At 42.0% G+C, this 18206-nt stretch overlaps 1 protein-coding gene across 1 annotated transcript; it reads left to right on the top strand.

The window, feature by feature from the left end:
* Positions 1 to 354: 354 nt before the first annotated feature.
* On the top strand, positions 355 to 16723 carry LYVE1 (lymphatic vessel endothelial hyaluronan receptor 1). The gene is made up of 6 exons (XM_074956938.1): positions 355 to 613; positions 6710 to 6872; positions 6975 to 7114; positions 13235 to 13516; positions 14782 to 14860; positions 15583 to 16723. The coding sequence occupies exons 1-6, from the start codon at positions 517 to 519 to the stop codon at positions 15767 to 15769; spliced, it is 948 nt and encodes a 315-aa protein (XP_074813039.1). The 5' UTR covers positions 355 to 516; the 3' UTR covers positions 15770 to 16723.
* The last annotated feature ends 1483 nt before the right edge of the window (positions 16724 to 18206 follow it).

Below are 18206 nucleotides of genomic sequence, written 5' to 3'. Positions count from 1 at the left end.
TTGCCCAAGAGTCACATATAAAGTCTATAGCACAGCTGGGACCGTAACCCAGGAATGCTGATTGCCAGTACTCTATACTAACGGCTAGACATATTGATTAACAAATGAATGCACTACATGAGTGATGAGCTGACACTCAGTTAAACAGGAACAGTTACAAAAGGAATAGCAAGAGAAAAATATTTTGCAAACTGTTTATAAGACTGACAGACTAACACTGCATTATCTCTCTTCCTCAGCTGTACATTTTCTGAGTCAGCATTAGCTGAATTTTCCAGACAGGCAGCTGTGAAATGTTCTGGGGACGTCATGTATTTCCAGCTACTGCCCTTGACCAGTAGATGCCTTTTTAGCTGAGCAACAAATATTTGCTGATATTCTTTCAGTAAATCAGTACAGTGGCATCTAAGTAGCGATCAAGAAAGTCACCTCAAAGCCCACAACCGAGGGACTGGCAATACACCATTGTCTTTAACGTAGGAAACAACCCACCCTGCGTTTTTTCATTTGTTACTGATGCTAATGATAATGGGAACTTATTCTGGAGTTACCCGGGTTTTGTTCTCAATCTGGATTATGAAATTCCTAGCTCAAGGCTCTTTCAATGTGAAAGGTATGTTTTCTTACAATTTTTCAGTGTGTACAACTTTTTCCCAATGTCCAAAAATATGTTTAAGATAGAAAACCAATTTATATCTTTCTCTTTCTTTTTTTTCCAGAAAAGATATTTGCTAAATCAGTGTGTTTGCAAATAAAATATGCAGGTGTATAATTACATCTGTGAGTATGTATAACTCTGTAGGTGTATATATTTTAAAGTAACCTATCATTTGTAGGCATATGAAACCACAGATTTCTCAGAAATAAGTGCAAAAGAGAATATTTTCAGTAACATTCTTGCTTGTGAATATCTTTCACTGAATATTTATGTCCAATTATCTGATTCATTTTTAATAATGTCCAAATGTGTTTTTGATGATATTTTTAGTAATAAGTGAAAATCTGGCCAGATGTCAATTTTTTTGGAAGCTGCCACAGCAAAAGCTTTTGAGCGGTTATCTAATCGCAGGATGTGCATGAAATAGGTCATTGGGTGCCTTAGAAAAATGTTATTTTAAGTGTAAACTGTTAGTTTTGATTTTGAAATATTGTAACAGTGAATATGAGTCTGCCACAAAGTTCTCAGGGACATAGGCATGATTCTTGAAGTATAGCTTATGGGTAATGAAGTCTGTCTCTGGTTACTATTGGAAGGAAAAAATAACCCAAACACTTGGGAGTTCCCACTTTTGAAAGACAATGTATTTCAGGAATTAATAAAGGAGCATCTGCCTTAAATAGCTCTCAATTGCAAAATGGTTGCATCATAATTCCATTAACATACAGTCATATAATTTTCTTATGAAATATTTTTGTTTAATTTTTATGTGATTAATGCTTCTTCTAAGAAAGTAATTGGGGACTTGGTTTGCAAGCCATGAAAGCTGAAGTCTGCTCTTCAGCTAGCAAACAAGTACAACATAGTGAACAGGAGGCATATCCCCTCCACCAATATGACCTGATGCCCTGCCTTGGCAGGACTGCCATTAGAGGTGAGAGAGCAGTTCAAGGAGGAGGGGAGTAAACGCGCCACGAAAACTGGCAAAGAGATTGCTGATTAGTTGTTGGTGGATTGTGTAGTGCAGCGGTTCTCAAACTGTGGGTCGGGACCCCTAAGTGGGTCGCAACCCCATTTTAATGGGGTCGCCAGGGCTGACTCAGACTTGCTGGGGCCCAGGGCTGAAGCCCGAGCCCCACAGTCTGGGGCCAAAGCCAAAGCCCAAGGGCTTCAGCCCTTGGCAGCAGAGCTCAGCTTTGGCCTCCGTGGCTTCAGCTTTGGCCCCCCCCCATCCAGAGTGGTGGGGCCTGGGCTTTGGCCTCCCCACCCAGGGCAGTGGGACTCAGGTGGGCTCAGGCATCGGCCCCCCCTTCTGAGGTTGTGTAGTAATTTTGGTGTCAGCAGGGGGTTGCGGTGCAAAAAAGTCTGAGAACCCCTTGTGGAGTGGGAATGTGTGCCACAAATAAGTCAATCCCGGCTCCAGCGGGCTCAAAATTTAAAAGACAAAATGATGGAAGGAGAAGATGGGAATATCGTATACAAGCAAATGACTATACATACACATTTGTCAGCAATCAACTCCCTTATCTTTGGACAGTGATTGGGGGAGACTGTTGGGAGACCGACAAACTGTGAGAAGGGAGAGTCAGCATTGTAATTTATTTCATAGGAAGCAATAGCTCCTGCTTCAGTTTCTTCTCCACAGCTTTGTGAATTACTGCCAATGCCACATTTTATGCTGCTGGTCATACTACACAGTGTCATGATGTTGATCAATCAATTACAGGCTTTTTCATACTGTCGATAGAGGAAGGACCCGTTTTCCACCAAAGGAAAACAGGATTGCTGGTTCAGAACACCAGCAGACGTTTTCACTTCCTGTGTGGCTCCAGCACACACACACAAAAACACACATAGAAAATTTGTTTGTGGAATAAGAGTCTGACTGCCACCAACTCACATGGCAGCTGTCAGAAAGGCCTCTCTGGAGGAGCTGCAATGCAGAAGCTCCAAAGCCTAATTCCAAGGAAGATATGAAACACTGCTGTACTGCAGCATCAAATAAAAGAGAGGCACCCAACATGGCTTAAACTTATTATTTCCAAGAACGAGTGCAAGACTATTTCCCCTCACGATGTGTAAGTTGGAGGACAGCAGAATCAGTTATAAATGAGATATATCTTTAACAAGGGAAAGGAAAGTATCAGGGTACCATTTTCAAAAGTGCTTAAGTTCTATTTTCAAAATTGACTGTCAGTGAAACGTAGGCTTTTAAGTGCCTGTGTTACTTTTGAAAATGGGGTGTAGGCTTCTAAGTTACTTAGGATGCATTTTTCGAAAAGCACCAAAATCTTTTTTGATCAACACAACTCTTAACCCATAAGTCAGAGCTAGGGAAGATGGGAGAAAGCACTCGTGAATGTGCCATACAGAGAAAGCTACACTTGAGCTAAATGAACCTTGTTACGTAACTCACTGTATTAGTCATAAATACCACATACCTATCCTTTTAGGAGCACACCTTTAACAGCTAGTTAAAATACTAGCTTGTGTAATTTCCAAAGGCCTTGAGGGCCAGCTGCAATCTTTCTGTCATGGGTCAAATGAAACTCAGACATCCTCTGATTCAGCCCCCATCTTCAAAATCAGCCTAAGATGACCTTCTCATTTATGTCCTCAGTAGCTATTATCATGCAGGTTGCTGCAGCACAGCAGGGATGAGCTTGTCAGTCTCTGTAAGTGAATTTAGTCACACTTTGCAAAGAGGAAATTTTCTTTCTACCTGTGTAAACAACCAGATTTCGATGTCAAACTTATTTATTTTTCTTATCTACTGAAGGGTTCTACGCAACAAATTATGGCTGGGATTTTCAAAGGCACCTAAAGAAATTAGATGCCCAACTCCTGTTGAAATTCAATGAGATTTGGGTACCTAATAGTCTTAGCCTCCCTTGAAAATCCCAGCAGGCAAAGATCCTTCTCACCATAGCAGCCTAAGAATGTCTCTCGCTGCTGCCAGCAGACAGAGCAACCCACCCAGCACCTCATGGACAGGACATCGCAATACGAACTGAGGATCTGGGGAAAAACACAGAGATGTCAGCAGCAGTTTCCCGAAACAGCAAAGAGACTAGATCACATGAAAGCAGAAGTGTCTCCCTCACTTTACAACAGCTCAAGTCCTTCATTCTATTCTGCACCCACCATCTTTGTCTTATTCTCAGATTTTTTTTCTCCTAATCAATCAATTCCACTGTTCTTCTAATGAAGTAGATTTCTCCTGCAAATGCACAACATATGATTCAAGATGAAGATATCCTTTTGCTGTTAGACCAGCCAAGTACAGAAGAGCTCAGAGGCTACCTAACAGCAGCTTGTGGAGCCAAAGGATAATACATTTCTTAAGGAATAATCTGCCTCCAACACAAATTCAGTGTGCTTCATCACAGGACTCAGAGAGACGATTTAGGAAGTCATGAAAAGGGTAGGATGATTGGGTGGTTGCTGTTTGCTTCTAATCTTTTTCTGTAAAACTAGTTGTAGTTTACACTAAAGCTGATAACTGTCCAAGAAGGTGCTTTTTACTTCTCCATGTTGTTTCAAAAATGCTAATTTCAGGTACACATTGCATTTCATCTTCTTTTGTATTTTTCAGGTTAAAAAATTGCACTCTATCTGCAATTCACTCTGCTTTCTTTTCCTTCCTACCGACTGAGCCCTCATTTTCTGATACTGAATCTTCCTTCTTCCCATTCATCAGGTGAACATCTAGTTGACTGCTTTTCTCATATGAAAATATTTCTTTTGTTGAGTATATTATGCATCAGTCAGGCATTTTCAAGTATCCAGCCAACTTGTCAAATGTCAGGAAGTTCCATTCAATCAGCAGCTCAACTCAGTCTGAAAAGCGGCATTGTATTTCTCAATGTCCTTGTGAGGATTAGAAAATTAAGGCTGGTCATTAATATAGCTGGTCATTAATAAACTTCCATCATCACTTTAAAAGGTCCACTTGGCCAAATTTTAATAGATGCTGAGGAAATCCATGGACTGGACTGGGGACAGAGGAGGGTAAGGGCAGGAGAGACTGCCTGAACATAGAAAGAGTGGGAAGGGATCATGTGTAAATAGTATGAAAGGAGGGAAAGTGTGGAGCAGGCCCTGGAGACAGGAAAGGAGAGGATGGATTAGGTCTAAGAAGCAGAGAGGAGCGTGGGATCTGCATTGCTGCAGCTGGGACATGGAGAGGCCCAGCAGGAGACGGCTGGGTCTGACTGGGAGGGAAAAGGTGAGACGGAACAGTCTAGAATAGTGTCGGTTAGGTCTGGAGGCGCTGACTGAAGTAGGAGGAGTCGGACCAAATGGAGGATATATTGACCACCAAGAAGAAATGATAGGGTAAATTTACGTTCTCTTCGCAATCAGATCACTCTCATTGTCTGAGCTGAGCACTATGATACCCAGGCACACCTTCCCCCCGCCCAGTGGCACCACTCTCACCGCTGCTGAGCAGTGCTATTGGCTGGCATTATGTTCCAAGGACTACAATATTTCTTAGTTCCTCTCTGCAAAGCATCGCATCTAGCACAGACAGAGAGGAAAATATTCCCATGGATACCTCATTTCCCTGTCGCCACCCTCCCCCACCCCCAAAGCTGTATGGACAACCTGGTTATTGCATGATTTTATGGCTAATCCATAAATGTATGCATGGTGGTGGCTAGTACAGTCCAAAGGGAATATCTGAGAAGCAGTTATTGTTTGTTTATTGTTTTTTTGTTGCCACTGTATATTCATTCTGTTTGGTCTCTACAATGTTCTTTGTTTGTTCTACAGTGTATTGTTCCTTGTTTATTTAGCTTGGCTGCTACTATACCTAAAAAAATGGAGCTTTTTGTTTCTTATGGCCCTGGTGGAATGTTACGTGGAGATAAAGAGCCAAATCCTGCCCCCTCTCCCTCTCTGTCCCCTTAAAGTTGCTTTGGGCTCTAAAGCCAGCACAGGAGAATCCCCATTTAGTGTAAGGCTGATCTAACCAGCCTTAGGCCACCTTTCCCAGTTCTTGATGTAGTGGGTGTGGCCAAAATGCCACTGTGCTCCAGCAATTGTTGTCTGCCCATTGGGGGCTGTTGCAACATGGTGAAATTGGAAGCAGCTAGCTGGCCCCAGGAGGAGCACAAAAAGGTGGGGGTAAAGCCACCTTTGCCCATCCCCCTCAGCTGTACCAAGCACCACCCCAGCACAACTGGGGCTCTAGCCCAATGTGTGTAAAAGACATAGGTGCTTGAACTAGGAGTGCGGGGGGTGCTGTCGCACCCCCTGGCTTGAAAGTGGTTTCCATTATATACAGGGTTTACAGCTTGATTCACTTGCTCTCAGCACCCCCACTATCCACATTGATCCAGCACCTCTGGTAAAACATAATAAGTAACTTAATTTGGCCCATGCTTGAAGCTTGTTACCTTTTATATCATTTAAAAAAGTGTATCTGAGTTCCCCAATGGCCTAAAAAGTTACAGCTCAGCAGGGTGGAGGTGACATAATTAAAAATTACAAAATCCCTCTAACATCTTTTTGTGGGTAAACTCCACATGCTTCCAACCATGTTTGACATCCATGGCAGGCCTTGTAACCCTGTCACTGTGTGAAGCTCACTATGCTGAGGTCATTCGTGTTTTATCGTAAGCACAAGTTTTATTATTTTAAGACATTATTAATCAGGTGGGAAAACTGGTTTCCAGCCCACCCATCGGGCTGTCATGCACATGTCACAAATGACATCCTCTTTAGCAAGATGGCTGCCCCCATGCACAGGCTCAAAGTTGCCATCTATGATTAATTTTTTTAAATATACATTTTCATAGTCTAGCCACGGTGACGAGTCCTCCTCACTCTCTGAACTATTAGACTGTTGGCGTGAACAAATCCCATTATTTTCTTATAAAAGGCTACATTAGAGGAGTTACCTTCCACTGGAGAGTTAATGCCCTAATACCCATAAAACTTGAAAAAGTGAACAACAGTATGCACCACTACACACACAGACACTTACTTAAAATAAAAGAATAAATTCTAAGGTAATAACTTTGAATATTTATGTTTAATTTACAGATCTCACCATTCGGGAGTGCAGGACCGCAGGCATAACACTAATTTCTCATCCAAACAAACTGAATTTCTCAGAAGCGGAAAGTGCATGTAGACAGCTGGGGTTACAGCTGGCAAGCAAAACCCAGGTTGAGAAGGCCCGGAATCATGGCTTTGAAACATGCAGGTACGTGAAGTCTATAAGCTTTCAGCAGGTCCATTTCCTTACATACAACAATATGCTTGTGAATGCATCCAACATTAAAGGGACTGATACTTTTTATTCTAGCTTTGGATGGGTGGCAGATAAATGGCTTGTCATTTCTCGGGTTATCCCAAATCCAAAATGTGGTCAGAACAAAACTGGAGTAGCAGATTGGAAAGTCCCTCTCCACCGCAAGTATCATGGTTTCTGCTTCAATTCTTCAGGTAAGTAGGCATGAGACCTAGAGTCGTTACATTTAGTTTTATTATTTCAAATCTTCATAGAAAAATTGTTGTTTGTGCTTTTTTCCTAATCTTAGATGGCGGATTGTATCTTTCCCCTCCAGGGGGAAAACAAAGAGCTATTGCTAAATGCAGGATGCTAGATGGACAGACGTTCCATTTAGTTCACCTAAATTAATAGAATGATGCTGTAATTAAAGCTCTTGAATAAGGCTGTCTTCATTATATTCAGTTATGTGGAGTCAGCTATGTGAAGCCCTTAGGTATGCTCAGTCATGCTTGTGCCAGTGAAAATGTTTCAAACGCACAGCTAGCTTACACTCCTTCAGTAACAGCAATGTTGTTTCGTGATATATATTATTTTACTGCAAAAATAAAAAATGGCCCAACAAACTGAATTAAATCTAAAAATACCTAAGTTAAAATACATTTGTTCTGGCTAAAGTCCATACAAGCTAGTAAACTCCAAAGCCATCTTTGTCACATATTCCCAGAATCTCCATTTATACAGCCTTGTATTTTACTTCATACTGTCCTGTAACAAGGGGAGAAATTAGATCGTCACATTAGTGACTCCACCCAAGCTAAAGGAAAAGATGGGAGGGGAACTGATAAGTCTTCAAATATATTAAAGGCTGTTATAAAGAAAACAGTGATTGATTGCTCTACGTGTCTACTGAAGATAGGACAGAGGGCAGAGAGAAATTCTGGAGAGCCTAGAATGTAAACTGAAGAAGTTTGAACTTTTTTAGATCCAAGAAATAGTGGAATGTGGATAAAACAGCAATAAAGGCAAGTGATTTTGATGGAAGCATTTTTAATGGCCTAGAATGAGAGATGAGAGAGTGGAGAGCAACTAGGAAATGAAGTAATATCTCGGTTGCTGTGGGGAGATGGAACGATGGATTTTGGAGATGGGCAATGGGTGAACCCCGGTCTCAGGGAGGCTAGCCCCTGGCCCGGTCTGCTGCTTCTGCCCAAGGCCCCACCCCTCCTGCTGGAGCCCGAACCCACCCCCCCCACCGCACCCCGCACGGCCACCATCACCTTCCCCAGTCCTGGGACCCTCCCAGCCCTGGAGCGCCGGGCAGTTGGGCAGGGGGCATGCCCCCCCCCCCAGTATGCTGGGCAGGCAGCACAGCTCCCCTCTCCCAGCCTCAGAGTGCCGGGTGGGTGGGTAGATGGCACAGCCCCCCTTCCCCAGCCCTGAAGCACCGGGTGGTTGGGTGGCGCAGTCCCCGTCCTTCCCAAGTCCCAGAGCGCAGGCTGGCCCCCATTAGCCCCAGCCCCAGCCTGGCAGGGGGAAGAGCCCCCCGCAGCACAGCGCCAGGAAGCAGGAAGTGGCCTGGGGGCAGAGAGTGGGCGGGACCATGCAAGGTTGTTTGGGGAGGCTTAGCCTTCCCCCGGCCTTCGATACCCGTGCCACCCACAATTTTGGAGTTGTTATAGTGAAAAAGACATCAGGATTAGCTAGAGCCTGAATCTGAGGAGAGAAAGAGGGAGTCGAGTTAAACATGGCCTAGGGATTGTTGGCTTAAGTAATAGAAAGAATGATAATATTGTCAACAGTAGTAGAGAAGGTAGGTAAAAGAGAAGGATAAGGAGGAAAGAGATAAGGTTTGTTCTGACTTGTTGAACATGAGATGGTGAAAGTGCATCCAGCAAGAGAAATCGAATGAGATAGACATGTTGAGACTGGACAAAAGAAGGGAGTTCAAAAGTAGAGTGAGAAATGTGGGTGCCATCACTGTAGAAGTGGTCATTGAGGTTATGGGAGAATATGAGTGTCACTGTCACAGGTCTCCTGCATCTCTGACCCCCTTCCTTGGTCTCTCTGAGTTCACACTTCAAGTGTTAAGCCTGATGTCCTTACCTCTTCTGAGGTGAAGTCCCACAATTCTTCCCTTCCTTGGTTTGGCCCCAGCAATTCTTCCCTTTGGGAGCTTGTGGCCAATAGTGAATATAGTGACTAGCTGACTATCTTAAAACAAAATAATTTTTAATCTTAACCATAGAAACGCAGCAAAGCAAAAGAGAAAAAGGATTTTAACACAATAAACAGTCTATATGCCTAGCTCTCTTATGGAAGGCTTACCATCCCCCTGGAATCTTTGGAAAGCTAAATTGCTTCATACTCCCTCAGCTGGGCCGGTGTCCATGTCACCCTGTTCTTTAGGAACAGCCCTGAACAACTGGCTCCCCGTCTCCCAACAACTCACTTTTTAACCATTTCAAGTCCTTTGGATCTGTCCATTCCCAGCCTGGGCAAAACAGAGTGTAACTTTGGGCTGGAGCAAATAATGTAGCCTCTTTTAAACATAATACCTCAGCATTGTTTCTTAATGACATCCACCATGTTTACTGAGAGGTTACTTATCTAAAGACATTGTGTTCCCTACCTGCTAGTGTCTTAACAGCCCTGCTATTACATTAAATCAATATATTAATGCAGTAGACATTCCACTAACCCAATACAGTAACTACCCCAGTAACCAGATCATATACAGTATTCATAAATTATTACAGACCAGCCCCACATCCTTCACAATGTGTAAAGAGAGAAGACCAGAGGAATATGTATGAAACTCTGAAGGGTTTCAGTGGAGGAAAGTGGCCAGACATGTGAAAGAGATGCTGAAAGAGTGGCTGGAAAGCAAGGGGAAAGCCAGGAGAGTAGCAAGTTATGGCAACGTAGGAAGGAGAGGCGATTACAATGGACTGAGAGATCATTCATGTCAGAGGTGGCAGAAAGATTGAGGGTGAGGCCGTTAGAGAGAAGGCTATTAGACATGGCCAGAAGGAATTTGTTAATGACCTTCATGAGTAGCCGTGTTGGAGTGGGAGTGATGTGAGAAAAATCCAGGATGGAGGTACCCCTTGGACATATCCATAGGAACAGCAGTGTCAGAAATGGATTAGCCATTTATACAGTCCAGTTAAAAAAGACATGATTGGGGTAAACTTGATCCTTCTCCACAGTTCAGAACTCTCATGTGTGGGTTTACAAACTATGTGGGAGGTTAGCTCAGATCGTGTCTTGTTTAAACAGCTATGCTTTTTTGATGTCACTGCTTTTGTATGTGCTGTATCATGTCTGTGTATGCTTGAACTGTTCTTTTACAATGTGGCTTTTTTTTATCTGTGTAGTATTTTGGATTGTACTACACCTATGAATAATAAGATGAGCTGTGTAAAGACAAAGTGGCAATCTTAACCCGGAATTCCTTACTTTTGCAGGTTTAAATACAGAGAATTGTCACTATTTTACATTGTTGTCATATTATTTAATAGAGCAAATTAAGCCTGTTGAATGCTATTAGGAAGCGATTTTTATTTAATATAGGGACTGAAGAATCACTATTTATTTTAATGGCCAAATTGCCTCTTGCTAGAGCTCTTACAACAAAAGTATTTGGCAAGAGCTCATTTTGCTGCATTTTGACCTTCCAGCTGCAGTGTGCAGAGTCACTTAAAGGCCATAGTGAAAAAAGAACAACTCTGTGTCATCTATCCTCTTACTTTGTGAATGAAAATGCGTCATCAGACGTCCCACCTGGGACTCATATTAAGAACTGTACATAAGTCATTTCCGCCCATTATTTCTATAACATATTCAGCTGGTTAACATGTAGATAACGTTATAGTTTTCAGATTATGTAAGAGTACCAGCAAGAACCAATGACCAATTCCTCCTTAGAGTCACATTTTCACTCCAACCTTACCCAGAATTCCAGTTTTCTACTTATAATTTTAAAGGTGCAGTTTTTTTACAGGCATCATTTATGCAATTTGTCTAAATTACTGGCTGTCCCTGCAGATCAGGTCCTTATATAACCCACATTAGGATATAGGGTTGCCAACTTTTTACTTGCACAAAACCAAACACCCTTGCCCCACCCCTACCACACCCCTCCTCCGAGGCCCCGCCACTGCTCCGAGGACCCGCCCCCATTCACTCCATCCCCCTCCCTCTGTCACTCACTCTCCCCACCCTCACTCACTCGCTCATTTTCACTGGGCTGGCTCAGGGAGTTGTGGTGCTGGCGTGGGTGAGAGCTCCGGGGTGGGGCCAGAAATTAGGAGTTCAGGGTGCAGGCGGGGGCTCCAGGCTGGGGCAGTGGGTTGGGATGTGGGAGAGGGTGAGAGCTCCGGCTGAGGATGCAGGCTCTGGGGTGGTGCCAGGGATGAGGGATTTGGGGTGCAGGAGAGGGCTTTAGGCTGGGACAAAGGGGTTCGGAGTGAGTGAGGGGGCTCTGGGCTGGGGCTGGGGTGCAGGGTGTGTGAGGACTCTGGCTGGGGGGTACAGACTCTGGGATGGGGCTGGGGATGAAGGTTTTGGGGTGTAGGACGGTGCTCCAGGCTAGGACTGAGGGGTTCACAGGGCAGGAGGAGAATCGGGGCAGGGCTTGGGGTGCGGGGGGGGTTGAGGGGATGAGGGTTCCGGCTGTGGGTGCAAGCTCTGGTGTGGGGCTGGGGATGAGGGGTTCTGGGTGCAGGAAGGGGCTCTGGGCTGGGATTGAGGGGTTTGGAGGGTGGGAGGAGGATCAGGGATGTGGGAGGGGGTCGGGGCACGGGAGGGGGTGCAGGCTCCGGGTGGCACTTACTTCAAGCAGCTCCCAGAAGCAGCAGCATGTTCTGCCTCCAGTCCTATGCAGAAGTGCAGGCAGGTGGCTCTGCACACTGCCCAGTCCACAAGCACCGCCCCTACAGCTCCCATTGGTTGTGGTTCCCAGTCAATGGGAACTGCAGAACCGGCACTTGAGGCAGAGACAGCATGCGGAGCCTCCTGTCTGCCCCTACGCATAGGAGCCGGAGGGGGGACATGCCACTGCTTCCAGGAGCTGCACGGAACCAGGGCAGGTAGGGAGCCTGCCTTAGCCCTGTTGTGCTGCCAACTGGACTTTTAGCAGCCTGGTCAGCAGTATTGACTGGAGGCACTGGGGTCCCTTTTTGACCAGGCGTTTTGGTGAAAAAACGGACACCTGGCAACCCTATTGGGACAATGTGCAAACTGCAGATTTCAAAGGTTTATAGCTTGGCCAAATTTGCATGGATTTTCTTTGGGACAGAAAAAGACATTCCTGACACAAATATAACCCCACTGCCAAACTTCAAGTCCCTGATCCAAAGCATGTGGGCACTAAAACCTCTCAAAGAAAAGGTTGCCTGAATGTTTTGACATGAACAAAATAACATATTTTTCCCTAATCTTGTTCTTGGAAAGCCCTAAATTTCTTTGGCTGGAAAAAAAATCAGTCTGAGGCAGACGTCAGGCATATAAAATTTCAGTCCAAATGGTTACAGTTTGGCAAAGTTATAAGCAGGTGAAATCGGGGGCTTATACTGGGAAGTGTTGGATAACCATAATAATAGGCAGGGCTCATAGCACCACTTGTAATAATGTAAATTAACCTCAGAATGCTGGGTAACCACATGACAATGTAACCTGTGTTCTTACTCAGTTCTTCCCTCCATTTTGTTTTGTTTCCTTGTCATGTGTCACACAGGAAATTATATTGTAAGCTCTTTCTGGCAAGGATCTTGTCTTTTGTATGCCATTGTAAAAGAAGTTTTGTCACACTTGTGGGCTTTGTTCCCTGTTCAGAAAGGTACTTAAGCATGTGCCTAACTTTAAGGAGGTGAGTAATCTGGAATTACTCTTATACTTAAAATTAGACATGCTAAATCTAAGCCTCTATGAATAAATACATAATAATAAACAGTATCAATAGCTGTATCCAGAGTTGTGTTGGTCCCAAGATATTAGAGAGACAAGACAATATATTTATGGGACCAACTTCTGTTGGTGAGAGAGAGGAGCTTTCAAGCTTACACAGAGACCTGAAGAAGAGCTCTGTGTAAGCTTTGAAAGCTCCTCTCTCTCACCAACAGAAATTGGTCCAATAAAAGCTATTATTCACCGACCTTGTCGCTCTAGTATCAATTGGTATGAGGAGTGGTCATCTGATTACCTCACTGCATACCCTCAGAAAAACTTCGGAAATATCCACCATAGATCAATGTGTGGTTTGCCTTAGGTACGTGCAAAATTTTGCAATAGCGCCCAGTGCAACTCATTATACTTCCTTTCCCCCTTTGCAGATATCTGGATTGATTCATGCATACCAGAAACAGATACAACCCTGTTACCTGCAACAGATCCAGAAATAAACTCATCTTCAACAGCTTCATCTCAGGGCATCACAGAGATGCCTACTGCTCCTGAGTCACCAAAACCCCAAATACGTCAGAAGACCTTTCGCATAAAATGTGTAACGGAAACCATTTTACCAACAGTACAGACTACTTGGGAAAGTGAAGAGGAGATGGCAGTGCCTAATGGAAACCAAGCTGCCTTTACAAATGATACTGTTGTATTTGGAGGTAAAGGCTATATGTCTTTTTTTATATGTACCCTAGTTATTAAATAGTGTTTTAGAGTGGGGTCATGTGCACAGCTACAACCAAAATCAAGGATTGTTATGCATGAGTGTATGAGGGCAGAATAAGAATGTAAGGAATTGCAAAGCCAAAACTAGTAACACAAAGGAAACTCCTTTCTTTTGAAAATTAATTGGTATATTTGTGGAGGATTAAATATAACCTCACTTAGCTTTTTAATAGGAATCAGTGGAATTTTACCACATAAGTTCTGTTCCTACTTCTGAGGAAGTCAATGGGAATTTTGCCAACACACGCTACATGCTTGGTACAAGTGAAAAACCTAATTGGTTCTCTCACCTGCCAGGATAAAGCAATCAAAACACCCACACAAAACCTCATGTTAAACAAAAAAAGCAAAACTGTATCATTTTCTGACATGCCAATAATCACTATATCTTTCTGATCCTCAACTTTTACTGTACTACTTGGAAAATATGGTGTAGAATAATATATGCATGTATGCGACTGTGTAGATTACAATAGCTAACAGAGCAGTCTGGATATAAATCTTTGGCAAACCCTAGCCCTTCAGTTTTACAATAAATGTGTTTCCATGGGTAATGACTCTGAAATTTTCATCCAGTATTCATTATCTGCCTGGAAAGAACATCAGCTCACCTCTTGTCTCCTGTTTAATAATCCTGATGACAATCCTTAACTGAAGGGTTTTTTAAAAAGCTTTCCTTTGACTATCTATATTTTGAATGCAATCACATACAATTTACATAGGATGTTTTCCTAAAGAACAAGACAACATGCCATATACCTGAACAAAATCATTGTAGTGATGTACTTCTCTAAATTCCCCTGCTTTAATAGACAGTAAAGGTTATTTTGAGATCATTCATATTTAACAGTGACAAAAATGATAGTCTAAATAGCAAAACAGGCCTGAAGTTGTTCCCCTTGAACTCAATGACAAAACTACCATTGACTTTAATGGAAGAAGCACTGGGTGTAAATGGTAAAGTAGTGTAACTTCCCCTTAGCTGGTGTGCAAAATGAGTGTAATTGATGTCACTGTTTAGGTCATTGTGAATTTGAACTAGAGATTTCCATGGGGGTTGGGCTCACTTACTCAAGGCTGCCTTTAGCAGAATCTGACCTTAGGCACATGAATTTTCAGAAAGGCTGATTTAAGAACTAAGAATATTTTTTAAAAATCAAGATAAACACATCAATTATCGATATCCTTTTATCTTTAGGTGTACCCATTGCACTCCTTGTGCTGGCACTCATCTTCTTTATAGCATCAGCTGTTCTTGCAGTCTGCTATATCAGAAAGTAAGTTCTTTCTTTCATAATGTACTTACTCTTAGATTACGGCTGATGAATATTCATATTTGTATACAGTACAAATTTAATTAAAACATATGACAAAGAAGAGTGAAATGTGCGTATCTGTAGCTCTGCAGATAAACTTTATTGTTGTTGTAGCTGATGGCCCTGTCATAGGAAGGAGGTTAATCAATTAATCATGTGCCAGGTGTGTGATTTCTGCATGTCAGCTCATCTGTCTGCATTTAAGTATCTGCTGTAGTGTTAGTATGTTTTCCTTCTTGTACCTTTCTACCATCCCAGTCCTGATAGAAGAGTTCTTATTCTTGAATTATGGTTGTGTTCAGAAAGATTAACATTTGTAAAGCTTACAAAGTGATGCAGACAGACATTCAAGCCAATGGATTGTTAAATCCAGTCTAAAAGCTGCATATGTCTGAAATTGCATTCCATCTAGTTTCATCATTATGTATTGCTACTTCTGATATATGTTGTCTGATTTAAAAATATTTAAGAACTAAGTCTAAAAACCAGGTGACCACTTAAGGGGGACCAATTCAGCATCCCCATGGCTTTAGTGGGAGTTCTGCTTGAGTATGACCTGCAGGATCAGTTGATAATTCTAGATACTTTGTATTTCATCTATTCAGTGATTATTCAGAGCTCATAATATGTATGCTACCTGGTAGTGTTTCTGTTCTAATTTGCTTTAATATTTCTATTTAAAGATACAAGAAAACCTTCCCATTTTCAAACAAGGAGCCCCAAAAAGAAAGGATTGAAGCCAAAGTCATCAAAGAAGCTAACTCAAGTGACAGTGCTCCTGAGAAGGAACCAAAGAATAATGGGAAAAAGGCAGAAGAGCCTCAAACCAAGCCTGAGGCCACAGTAAAATGTGTGGAAGCAGAAGTTTGAAAGGATAAATATAACAGCAAGTTTGACAGATTTAAAATGAAGAATTCAGAATTAGCAAAACATTTATAAATTGTTTCAGTTTCCCCATCTTAAAAAGGGGATAATGATATCTACCTCTCTTTGTAAAGTGCTTTGACATCTACTGATGAAAAAGCACTACATAAGAGCTAGGGTATTATATTACTGTAAATACTGGCAAGGTGAATGCATATTCCTTAGTTCAAATGTTTGTACAATCAGCATTCTATGATTATTAATTACACTTCCTCTTTGGTATAAAATGTTCTTTTGCAGAAACATGGTATCTTATTCATATTAATATTAAAAAAACAAACAATCAATCATCTCACAACTCAACATTTTCCATCTTAACAAGAAGTAACTAAGTCTAAGAATGCCTTGTTGATTGAGATACAGTGTATAATTGTTTGCATAAAATTCAGATCAACACATCTAAAATAAAATTTATGTTTCTTTCTGTCCTGGAGGTTGTCTGCTAATGTAATAGCATCCACAGTTAATAGCTGATCGTGCAACCCTTACTCGTTCAGACAATTCGTATTCAGGCAAGTAGTCCCACTGAGTTCAAAAGGACTGCTGGCATGAGTGGGGATTACTCAGGTAAGGGTTGCAGGATCAGCCCCTTAGCCTGCAAGTTCCCAAACAAGGGTACTTTTAGATTTACTATAAAGATAAGTAAGATATTTATACTGAGTATAATGTAATCAACAATGAAGTATTTTCTTGGGTATATCACTGTATCATAATTTACAATTTTATTTATTAAACTCAAGACTGCATCATTCTTCTTCAGATAACTGACAGAAAAAACACCTTTAAAACTGTATCACAATCTGTATCATAAAGGTCTCTAATGTCTATTTCAATGTGTTTTCAAAAGAAAAGGATATCAAGTGTCATGGGAAGTTTACAGCATTTAATAAGAAAATAAAGTACAGTAGATATATTTATTTGTTACATCTGTTTTATCTATTAGTCTCATGAAAACTACCTCTCAGGAAAATCCAAACAGTACACATTGCTTCAATATTATACATTGAAAAGAGACAGAAACACATGGCTGGTGTTATGTTAATTTCATAATAGTTGCATAACCTAAACATGAATTTGCAGTCTCAATACCAAATGTACTACATATCTCTATTAACAAAGATTTTGGATAACATTTGCTGTTAAAAATGCCCTTCAGTAGGCAGATTAGTTTGAAAGACATATTGCAAAATATCTTCTGCTATGGCAGCCATTTTAGCACAGAGTTGCTCTAACCAGTACCCAAATAAGCGTCTCGTTGTCTGAAAGGAAATAACACGAGTCCTCCTGGTATTCCAGGTTGTTAACAGAATGAAAGATAGGTTATGAAATTAACTTTTAAAAGAGAGCAGCATTTAAAATATGAGCTATTGTAACCCACTAGTGAGTGTCAAGTGTCTCCCCTCTGTGCCCAAGCCAAAAAAGATGAGTCTGTTACAGCTTTAGAGCATGCTTTCAGCTTTTCATGTCCCCCAGTTCAATCCCCAGTGGGCTGGCCAAGATGGAAACTGTTAAAATAAAAGACGTGAGAACGTCAAAGAACGTCTCTTTGAAAGCCACAGGATATGATTGACTTAGTTCGGTAAGGGAGTGGTAATGCCTAAAAACACTCCTGCCATTCAGGATATCCTCTTCATTTCTGAAGGATTTAATTTGTGTTCATCACAGGGGGCTTTATCCTGTGAGGTGCGGAGCGAGCACAACTGCCATTGGGGAGTCAAAGTCACTTAGGAAGTTCAGGCCCATGTCATGTGAGACTCTGGGCAGGCTCACCATCTTCCTGAGCTCACTCACTTTGTAGCTAAATGTGCTTAGATAAGCATCTAGACAGTTATATAAGCTTTTAAAGCAATACTATCATTATTCACTCATAGGTGAAATCTGCCCACGTACAGGTGCCAGCACAAGGGCTATGCACCACTTAAATTCCACTTAAGCGATTCAAGTTTAAGTGGCACATAGGTTTCATGCTGGCTCTTGGCCCAAGCATGAATTTCACCCACGTTTGTAATTACATTTATTCCTGATTCCAACATGGGTGGTGACTTATTCCATGATTTTAAGGGGAACGAGTTCTCTGTGAAAAAGAACCAAATTCTGTGGCAGGCACTCTTTATTTTGCAGCAGGGAACAGTCAAGTCTGAGTGTGCTAATTAGGTTGTTAATTTTTTCAGAATACATTCCTGAATCCCAGTATCATGCCCTCAATTTCTGGGGTCACGTGAGTACGTCAGACTCTCCACTTTCATTTTAAGAACATTATGTTTCTAGCCCTCATGGTTGTGAAGAAAACTGACAGTGTGACCCAAGTGTAACTAATTAATAAAGCAATATTGGCCTGAGTCTGTGGAGAGTTTGAAGAAATAGATCTGAGAGAGGTGGCATG

The sequence above is a fragment of the Natator depressus genome, chromosome 6, assembly GCF_965152275.1.
Source record: "Natator depressus isolate rNatDep1 chromosome 6, rNatDep2.hap1, whole genome shotgun sequence".
NCBI lineage: Eukaryota > Metazoa > Chordata > Testudines > Cheloniidae > Natator > Natator depressus.
Note: the sequence above shows the minus strand (reverse complement) of the source record. Positions and strands in the feature narration are given on the sequence as shown.